The 11,068-nt window shown below is 38.0% G+C and overlaps 1 protein-coding gene across 2 annotated transcripts in view; it reads left to right on the forward strand.

Moving 5' to 3' along the window:
• The window catches only part of LOC135703305 (uncharacterized), a 91,697-nt gene extending 82,276 nt beyond the window's left edge, over positions 1-9,421 (forward strand). Inside the window, exons 6-7 of one of the 2 annotated variants that reach the window (XR_010517742.1) lie at positions 1,187-1,484; positions 7,734-9,421. Coding sequence is in view for 1 of the 2 variants with exons in the window: in XM_065224488.1 (XP_065080560.1) it covers positions 1,187-1,362 (176 nt within the window). In the remaining variant the exon portion in view is untranslated. Of the gene's footprint in view, positions 1-1,186; positions 2,563-7,733 lie in introns of those variants that run through there. The other variant, XM_065224488.1, reaches the window with a different exon arrangement.
• The last annotated feature ends 1,647 nt before the right edge of the window (positions 9,422-11,068 follow it).

Genomic DNA, 11,068 nt, shown 5'->3' on the forward strand with positions numbered 1-11,068 from the left:
CCTGTTCTTGATTTATGTAACTTTCTCCACTTTTTCCCACATCTTTCTCTCTCTCTCTCTTTTCCTCTTTCTCAGTGTCCACGGTGTCTGTCATACCTCTCATGAACTTTAAACCACAACTTGAGATATTGATGTGATATTACCGCCACGTTATCCGTATCGTCTCGTTTTAAAGCGTCCTATCGAGCTAAAAGCCAAAGAACACTACTGCTAACATTAGCCACTAAACAGAATAACATTGAAGAAAGCAATCACTACCAGAGAGTACAAAGTAACCATAAGTACTTTTTAAAGCCGTAAGCTGACAACTGCGTCGTGTTATAGAATAAATAATTTAAAACTAAATGTTTTCCCATAACCGCTAACCTAAATGTTTACGTAATTCGAACCAAAGCCTAACTAATACCAATGAACGAACGCCTCTAGTTGTTTTAGAACAGTAATACTTAGGTGATAAGGACGAAGAACATCTACTATTACAATAAAAGAGCTCAACTCGCCACCTTCACACAATTACTGAGTCTGAATGCAAGAGTTTGGGTATGTTTTGTAATTTTATTTTTTGACCGTTTTGTCACGGCTTACAATAATTGATGTGTTGTTTTATCTTTCCAAATCTCCATTTAGGAAAAAACTTTTACAACAGCTTGAAATTGAGTTTGCATTGAAATTTTTGCTCGTCTCTATCTCTATATCTCTCTTTCTCTGCCTGATTTGTTTGTGGGGCATCTGTCTTTTTTTTCTCGGTCAAATGTGGGACGTTTTTTCGGCTGCGCATTTTGAATGATTACCTAAGTATATATTTTTCGGCTCCGCTTTTACCAATTTGTTTATTTTGCTGCTCAAGAGAGTCTGTGTGGGTTGTTACCTTAACCAACGGAGTTTCCTGAATTTGTTTGAAGTAGACGGGATCTGGATGTTTTTTTTTTTTCGTTTTTGGTACATTCATTTCTTATCCCCTAATTTGCACAGCACTGTCATTTCAGACGGTTTCCGTCCTCTGCCCATCATCTTGATCTATAAACTATTGTAATGAGTTTATGATGAGCACAAGAAGAAAATTTTTGGTGTGTTTCTAATTGGATTTCGTTTGGACGGGTGTTTCTAGTTCATTGTTAATGTTATGCGACGTGGACCCTCTATTGTCATTAATTGAGTTTTCTCTGTTTGATTTCATCCACCGCAGTCCTCGGAGCATCCGGAGAAATTTTATTGGAGAAAATCCTGGAAGAGGATAGCAGCTACGGTGATCCGGATTATTACACAAGAAATATAGGCCAATCGCCGCCCGGCGTAGACAACGACAAGAAGTTGCTGCTCGGTAACGGTCACACCGGCGCCATACATATGACCGATATTTAACTCCTCGGTGTTCCACCCATTAATAATCATCGCCGTCATCGTCATCGTCACCAATAGCAGCAGCAGAAGCAGTAGCAACTTCAAATGATGTCATCATTGAACCGGTCATCAACATAAAGATCGTAAGTAGCAGCGGCAGCAGTAGCCATATAGTCAAGCACCATCGAGCAAAGTGCTGCATACTCCCTTCCCAATCTTCTATGTAGATTTTTTTCTATATTGACGTAGGTATTAATCAGATACACATAGTTCGAGTACGCGAAAGTATATAAAATGACGAAAATCAGGAGAAGAAAAAGAAGAAACTAATAAATCAATCCATTAGCCCCACAATCATGCACGGACGACCGAACGTGACTGCCACTAAACTGAACATGGAACACGAATGACAACGGCTTGGACACGGTGGGTTCTGGAATGGGTTGGAATATAATGGCATTATTGATGGGATACAAAATGCCACCGTCTCCATAATGTGGGTGGGTTGCTTTTAAAGCCACTCTTGTGCAGATCATATCGGAATTTCTATTTTCAAAATATACCAATGCGTCGGATTTCGATTTCAAGTTTCAATACTGAACTTGACCACATATTCGTTTCGAATTGGAGTAAAATCTGGGAAACTTGAATATAAAAATATCATTCTTAGAAACACTTTATTTTTCTCTACAACTATGTCTCAGACGTAATTTCGATTGGAAGTGATGTTTTCGTGATACGATTTATGGAAAAATGTCAAATACGCCATTTTGAAAAACTTTACTAGATTAAAAAAGGCCGAATTTGAGCAAAATGAGAATGATTGCACATAAAAAACCTAATTATGTAAATATTCATGCAATTTGAAGAAGGTCGAGTCTGATCGATATGTCATTTGGCGTGGAACTGCTCAAATGGAACATGACCTAAATACACTTTTGGTAAATCAAGAGCATAGGCGCTTTGCTGATATCTTAAGTGAAATATTGGTGAAAGAACTCCCGTAAAGTTTCCGAACTCTCGAATTTAACAGTTCCTTAAATTGTGAAGGGTGGCCATCAACATTGGATGTAATACTCGCTCACTTGTATACCATATCAGAAACGAGTAGCAACATATGCGTGGTTTGATTTTATTCGTTTTCATTTTCTACCGTATGTTTTCGTTGAATGAAGAGGTGAGAAAAATGGAAAGCTCAGTGATTATTTTTCTCATTCTGATTTGTTTCTGAATGCATTCGGATGAAACAACTAAGTGAGAATCTATATATATATAAATGAATTTCTGTCTGTCTGTCTGTCTGTCTGTCTGTCTGTCTGTCTGTCTGTCTGTCTGTCTGTCTGTCTGTCTGTCTGTCTGTCTGTCTGTCTGTCTGTCTGTCTGTCTGACCCTTATAGACTCGGAAACTACTGAACCGATTGGCGTGAAAATTTGTATACAGGGGTTTTTGGGGCCGTGGAAGGTTCTTATGATGGTTCGAGATCCCTCCCCCTTCTGTAAGGGGGGGCTCCCATACAAATGAAACAGAAATTTCTGCATAACTCGAGAACTAATCAAGCAAATGGAACCAAATTAGGCATGTGGGGGCGAGTGTGGGGGTATAAGGAGATAATCATAGGGGGTAGCCCCTTAGATAATAAGGGGGGCTACGTACAATATAGCATGCCTTTTTGTTTTAAATCGGCGCATAAACTCAAGCTAATATTGAATCCCGAGCAAGACCGGGCACACTCAGCTAGTTTAGAATAAAAATCATTTTTTCGCTTTCCAGCTCCATATTAACGCTTTGAAATGCCTATTGATATGTAGAAACATATAACTTTGTAGCAGAAGAACGTAAAACTGCTACACAAATTAATAAAACGGCTGCAATCAATCCAACCGATTTAAATCACTGAGCGAAACTCGGCTTATTTGCTGACTCTAAATCATTACCTTCAATTTTCACGCTTTCAATCGGATTTACGCTCGGTAGAGGAAACTCCAAGAATTTTGTCAACTTCGCGTCTATTCTGTTTTGCTGTTATCCGTTTCGAGTCTGTGTGTATAGTCACTTAGTTGGAATTACACTCACTCAGCAATCTGTTAACAACCGAGAATGGTTAGCACAGGATATCACGCACGAGTGAATGGATTTTCCCATGCTTGTCAGTGATGGGAAAAGTGTGGCCCGCGGGGTCTCTATGATGCAAAAACTTCAACATGAATTTTTTTTTGCATTACGAATATATGGCCGAAATGATTAAGAAACACAACAAACTTCAACTTAAATTATGCCGATGAAAGATACAGCCATTGAAAAAATTGGCATGAGCACCACTGGGGTAGATCTTAAACACAAGAGCGTAGCAAGATTACGGAATAGAGGGAGGCAACATTTTGTAGGTGAAGAGCAACATGCATTGACTTGAATATGTTTCTTAGAATCTTGAAAATAAATCAATCAACTTAGGATTTTAAATTTAATTTAAGTTTGAAATATACCCTACATGTTCAAGGAACTGCAAACATTTGTCGAAGCGATCTTAAAAATCTTCTCTTTGCCAAAATGCTAAAAAAAATCGAAGTAGAAGGTTTCCAAATCTTATGTTCAACAGATTTCGATATTTTTTCTACGGATGGACAATTTTTTGGTAGTTAAAAAATCTTGAAAACACTTGTTTTGCAGCTAAAAGTTGAAAGTTGATTGATGTGTGCATAGAAGTGACATTAGCGATTATTGGCTGCTGTTATTCAGTGCGACTGACAAATTGAGTAATGATTGGGAAAAAGCTGAGTAAACGCTCTCCAAAACCATTTTGTTAGCTTCTGCTTGTAGCTGTATCTGCAGCTGTTTTACAGCTATTTTACAGCACAATGCTGGAATAGATGGCTTATTAAGCTGAAAATGTTAGTTGAGAATGTCTTAAATGCAACTCTAATCACAAGGTCGTATGATCTTTGCTCTTGCTATTTTGGAGCAGCAAGTAGTTTTGATATATTAAAGCACTAACATAAATTTCAGAAATTCAAAGAATTCCTGGCACTTCATGAAGATGAAATTAGTTTGCAATGCTCCTGGCACTTCGACATTTGCAAAAACTCTACGGGTTTTCACAGTTCCGATAGCTTTGGGACTTTAACCGTTATATGCGTGAAAGGGTACCCTGGTTAATAACACGGTGTAGAAAAAATCAAAAAAATCCTCGCACACATAAGGGTTAAGGAAACTCCAGATAATGTTGTTCTAAGACATCTTTTCCGGAGTAATGGAAGCTAACCAATTCCCATTAATTGTCAAAAATTGTGAATTTGCTGGGGTTTCAAAAAATTTCAGATATCTCTGGAATTCTAAAACGTCATGAAGTACTGACATTTTTCTCGTTCCCATCGGAAAGTTATTGATGATTTCTGAGATTCCAAAAGAAATATCCCTGGCAGGAGTTCCTGGGATTTCAATACCAGGGACTATAGTTAAATGAAGTAGAATTAAGTAACGAGCAAGGGAAGGGGGTGTTCCAAAATTCGCATTCGCATTAAGCAAGTTCCACAAAATCCTAAAGCATTGTTTGAGAGTATTGCTACCTCCATGCGTTACCGTATTGACAGAGATTTGGGATTGATCTCAGCCTCTTAGATTGAAGTAGCACTATCTCCAGCAATCGAGAACTGTCCTAGCCACGTCCTTGCAACTACTGAGGATGGGAAGAATTGTTAATTGGACACTTACTTAAGAGAGGTGCAGAGAACTCTACGACCTTTCATAAATGTCACAGGAGTTTAGAGGTTTTCGTTAGCGGGGAGGGTAAAGCCAAATATATCATATTAACAATATGATCCATTGATGCCTCTTCCATACATTTCAATGGCGACCCGAAAAATATTGCTTGACGCATCATCTAGCGTCGAAAATGGTAAGAAACAATCATCCAATTAAAATCGAGGGGCGTGAATAAATTTTTATTAATTAAATTTTGTATATTACATGAAAATATGTCTGACGGGTCACTGTTGTCATCAAGTAAAAGAATATACTGAAATACATACATTTCAAACATTATACCAATTTTCATTTGGTTTTCTCCTCGAGAAGATAAACAAATACCAGGCTTGATGGAGCCTCACTCGCGAGTTTGAAATGAGCCTTCCACTGAGCTTCAGAGCTTGTGAGCGAAGGGGGATAAAATGAGAGTGAGGTTTGCTGCCATTCATGTTCATGTTTTCTATCACACGCTCTTACTCTCACTCTGGGTGAACTCTGAGCTTCTTGCGTCGAACAAAAAAGTCAAACGGAGTCTCGAAAAGTGCCCCTCACGTAAAATCATCCTCTCGCTGAGGTTCACTCTCCCTCTCTCTCGATGAATTTTTGTTTACTTCTTCCATATTCCTGCCGCCACTCACTCGAGGTGAGGGCTGGCTAAACTCGCATGACATGAGTGTTTTAAAACCTTCAGTGAGTTTGAGGACTTTCAACAAGCCTGACAAATACATTAGTAGCCACAAAGGCGCTTTAATCGCTAAAACTTAGTTCACCAGCTAAGCGAAAGAGTGGATCATATTGTATTGCTGGCAGATTTAATAGGGCATAGTATGGCATAGTGAAAAATGTCAAGCATGGAGCCTGGAATTGAACTCCTGTGCTTCTGCTCAGTAAGCTGAAGCGGTAACCACTAAGCTACCGAGTCCGTCTAGGGAAAGGGGTGTTCCAACATGGGTCTTTAATATGCTATGTATGCCTTCTTATTTCTTACAATTTCGGTATATGTATATGGAGTTCTTAGAGCTCAGAAGTTCTGAGTCATGTTTGATATCCCAGTGTTAACGATGCCCTCGGAGTGACTTTCGGAACTCTTAGAATTCCGAGAGTATCAAGAACTCTAAAAAACGTTAAAACTCTCGGACCATCCGACTCCGAGAGCTTTTCGAACTCCAAAAAATGAAAGAACTATCAAAAGTCCGTAAATCATCAGATCTTCACCATGAACTTCTGCAACTTTCGGTGATTTCGGAGCGCTTAGAACTCCAGCGATCCTTAAAGTTCTAGGGATTCAAATACTCTAGTGATGGTCGATATCGGAGCTAATCAATACGATTCCAAGCAAACATTTATCATATCATGCAATCAGGGTTGGCATAAAAAGTTAATCCGGCATTGTACTTACCGCCATAAAATATTCACAACATGCACGGTTTAAACGACTTTACACTGAAAGAATATACCGATAGGAACTCATGCGATTAATTTATGGATTATGGCCGCAATATATTATTTGGAATATTCTCGTAAGAACGTCATAAGACAATCGTGTGAAAACCATGATTGGATCAAAAGACCCAACCTGGATTTTAACAATAGACTACGTGTTTAGTAGGCACCTAACACACAACGAAACTTGAAAAAGTAAGGTTAATGCAAAGTAATGGTTCCATATAGATTACTTATGGAATGAATTTTAGACGCTTAGCATGATATTCAATGATCTTTTGAATATTGTGGCCTCCTTTAGCTCAATCGGTGAAGACGCAGCTATAAAGCAAAAACATGCTGAGGCAGCTGGGTTTGATTCTCAGTCCCAGTCTAGGAATTTTTCGATTTGAAAAATTGCTTGTACTTGCCACACAATTATATTAATGCAAAAATGGTACATACTTAGAATGCTCTCAATTAACAACTGTGAAAGTGCTTAAAGAGCACTAAGTTGAGGGCCGGCGTAAATTCCAAGTAGGGAAGTAATAAAGACAAAGAAGAAGAAGAAGAAGAAGAAGAAGAAGAATAAATATTGTGGCACCAGTAGTAAATTTAATTTTGGAATTCTGACATCCGAACTTACTTCAAACCTTTACGGAAATCTGGAATTTCACAGCGTTATTGTCGACACTTATGACGGTTCTTTTGAATTGGTGTCATGTCGGAAGTCATTTAACCCAAGGAACAGATAACTTTTTTTGTAAATGCACAATATTCATGCGACTAGTTTCACGTTTCACAAAATTCCAGAGAGCTTCAAGAAATTCCGGTACTCTGAGAACTTCCAATACATCTTGAAACTCCACGAACGTCTCAATAATATATCATACAGTTTATTGTGTGAAATCCACCCCTAGGCCCATATCGCCCGACTTCCAAACCTGCCGTGTTTACCCGTACGACTTTACCGGACTCTGCATCATAACGAAGCCCAACATTTAAAAAATACGAAAAATGCCGAATTCACTTACAATAAAAGAACTACTACAACCTTCATTTCGCTCAAAATGTTGGTTTATATCACAAGTCTATTATTTATCTGGAAAACAAAATGATCGAAACCATTTTGTTGGCATAGACACACCCAAACAGCACAACCACAAAGCCGCGAATGAGCATTGAATTGCCATCTGTGTACATATAATAACGTACATTCCTAACCTAGAAATTCTACAAGGAGTTGTTAAATGGTCACCACCGTCAAGTCCAATATATCCCAACAATGCAACAATATTACGGTGCTCTCGCTACTTCCGAAAACCATCAGCAGAAACAACTGAAGTAAATCGCAACTGGTAACAACAACACACTAATCTAAACTGTGGATAATTGAATTCCGTTTTGATACTCATTTTCGTCGAAACTTTTGTTACTGTGTAATAAAACATTCGCTAGACAACTCGTCGAATATTTCTAACATTATACATATAAATAGCTGTGTATAGTACTAAAAGAAGTCACAAAAATTTAGCCATTTTTATAAAAACTGTTTGAACAAAAGAAAATTCAACACAAAAACAGATGCTGTACAAGAAACCAAATCCGTAGGTACATGTATTTAATTTCAAATTTTTGATGTTCGTGACTAGATGTCGTATATATATTATTATAACAAGCATTGAAGACAAATTTGATCACATGTTGAAAAGTACTTACATTTCAGAGCTATTTAACAAAGAAAAGAAGAAAAAACAAAAGTAAAAGAACGAACAACACAAAGATGATTATGAATACAACTAGATAAAACTTTTATTAAACAATTTAAAATTTAATAGCGCAAAGTGTAACCGTTCGAAGCTAAGGATCAGCTAAGCAAATTTTTTAAATGTGACAAAAGTAAGTGAAAATCAAGGTAATCTCTTCGCCACATGCCAGTAAATCGCCACGTACGCACGTCAGTTTAAATAGGTACTCATCGCACATCATAATCAAACAGCAGATATGCCACGGATCGTAAATTGCTTGCAGTATTTTTCATAGGTTATATAAAGGTACACTCAAACGCACTTCGCATTCAGACACAAACACAAGCACCCGTGACTCGATTCACGAATATTCATTAGTGGAAGTACTGTGTGAACAATTTGTTTAGGATCAAGCAAGGGGAAGAAAGGGCCGCCAGCTCTATCCAACAGGTGTAGGCATACCATTTTGGAGCATTAGTGCTGTAACAACATTGTGAGCCGAATTTGAAATTAATTATCCTTTTGGTGGAATTTATCGCAGCTGCCGCTACTGCTGCGTTCCATTGTTGGTTGAAGAACAGTTTTCCAAAGAAAAGCAAAGCTCCATTTGCTTGTAGGTTGCAAACTTTGGGGAAATATTAAATCTTAGGAAATGCGAGAAAATTGGATTCGAAATAATACTGTAATTTACCGCGGAAGATTTCGAAACAGAACTTTTAGTTATTTTTAAGATACCATCAATAATTATTGACAAACTCAGCCAACAGAACTGGAAAAGTGTTATAAAACGCTGATTGCAATTTAAAAAACTAGCCAACAAATGTTTCCAATCTTAAATCTAGATCAACATTTGAAATAGGCGGAACAACCAAACGTAAACAATGGCTTTAAACGTCAATTTCTCAAGAATAAAAACACAGCTAAGCAATCTAACATTAGCATCGACCCTTTATCGAATAGCATTGTTAGATTCTCGAGAAATATGTGTTTAAAGCCATAGTTTACGTTTAGTTTTCCGCCTATTTTGATTATTGCTCTAGAAATACAGAAAAACTACTCCCATAAGTGCTAAATTTCCCATCCCAGCTTTATCAACACCCACAACATAACTAGGCACAAAAATTCTCACTATTCCGTTTTCCTGCGCGTGACCTCGCAACGGGTGTGACGTCTCATTTTTTTTCGAAAGCACCGATAAACACACCAATCTGCAGCGCGAACTCGTGACTTGTGGTGTGCCAATGCTAATTGAAACTGCTTGTCGCAGGCACATAAAACATACTTCCGTGCTAACTTTTTCCTTATGCCAACCAGAGCTAGGAGAGCAAATAATATTTGGAAAAGCTTCCACGCAGATCGTAAACAACGCACAACGAAGCAAGCTGCGAAGACATAGGGAACAGGCAATATCACCTCAAGGCCAACCTTGTTTATGCATGACACCCGTCCCAGTCAGGGTAGCAGCGCAGTTAGTGACGACTTTTCGCTTTTCATGCATTACAGAAATGGCCTGATTTGGTCAGCCCCTCCACGCATCAGACGTTTTCTTTCAATAATTTCACAAAACCGTAATTCCAAAAAAAAAATTCTCATTCATCTTCAAGATGGCTGATTAAGGTTTACTTTGGTGCAATAAGACCACTGAAAAAGTAAATGGGATTCAACAAGAACATTTGAAAAGATTTTCAAAAAGAGGGTTGGCAAAATCGGGTGATTACTGTATTCCTTTTCACACGTCAAATTCCAGCAGGAAACCCACGGCAAACAATTAACTCTGCATGCATGTGAAACGGAAAGATCAACTTACGATTTATCGAGCAATTTTCGATTCCAAATTGGATTTTCGATAACAAACCAAATGCTCAAATTTTAATATTGGTACTTGGTAGTGCGTTTGAGCGAGACGTCTTGGTCCTGATTGGGTTGGCTTCGAAACAAGGGCAGAAAACGAAATTGAAACCCATCGACGTTTTGGCTATGAATAAAACATACCATGAACATATGGCTTCATTACACATGTAACAATCTTTTTATTTTGAATAAGACGTTCCTGAAGAAAAAAATCGATTTAAGTATTGATGTGAGAAAAAGAAAAAACAACCTAAGCATGCGGGGGAAATCATTCAAATAAAATTCAACTGTGGGTTGACTGCAACTGATGTTGTGCTTTGGGCATAAACCAACACAATAACGGTCACGGAGAGCTTTTGAATGTGAAGGAGGGCTCGAAAGGCACACTTTTCTATTCACTATTGCCAATGCATAAGCCTCTCAGATGAAAATGCGAAGAAAATACTGTGAAGGGTACTTTTACAGGATTCCGTGGAGGAGTTTTTGCTTTCCAATGCAAAGCAGTCAATACGTACATACACGGCCAACTACAACAACTCAGCGACTGAATTCAATTGACTCAGAACATTTTCTTTCCACGTGAAATTTATTCATATTTGAAAAAAGCTGCAGTTACTCATAGCTAATGAGTAACTGTATTTTCTTCCAAATATGAGAAAATTTCGTATGGAAAGAAAATGCTCTGAGTCAATTGAATTCAGTCGCTGAGTTGTTGTAGTTGGCCGTGTAGGTAATGGGAGACCCAGTTGAATATAGGCAAACGTCTTCGACGGAAACTAGGAATCCGCTTACTTGTACTTGAATCGAGTGATGGCTGGTCTGATAGTAATCAGACTGACGTTGTGGGAATTTAATTTTTTTAAACAATATTTAAACAATGTTATTATTGCGGAACAAAAAAATATGTCATTGTTGTTGAAAGATTCTACTTCTTCTTCTTCTTCTTCTTCTTCTTCTTCTTCTT

The sequence above is a fragment of the Ochlerotatus camptorhynchus genome, unplaced genomic scaffold, assembly GCF_037179485.1.
Source record: "Ochlerotatus camptorhynchus isolate MF236.1 unplaced genomic scaffold, CSIRO-AGI_Acam_v1.1 ptg000211l, whole genome shotgun sequence".
Lineage (NCBI taxonomy): Eukaryota > Metazoa > Arthropoda > Insecta > Diptera > Culicidae > Ochlerotatus > Ochlerotatus camptorhynchus.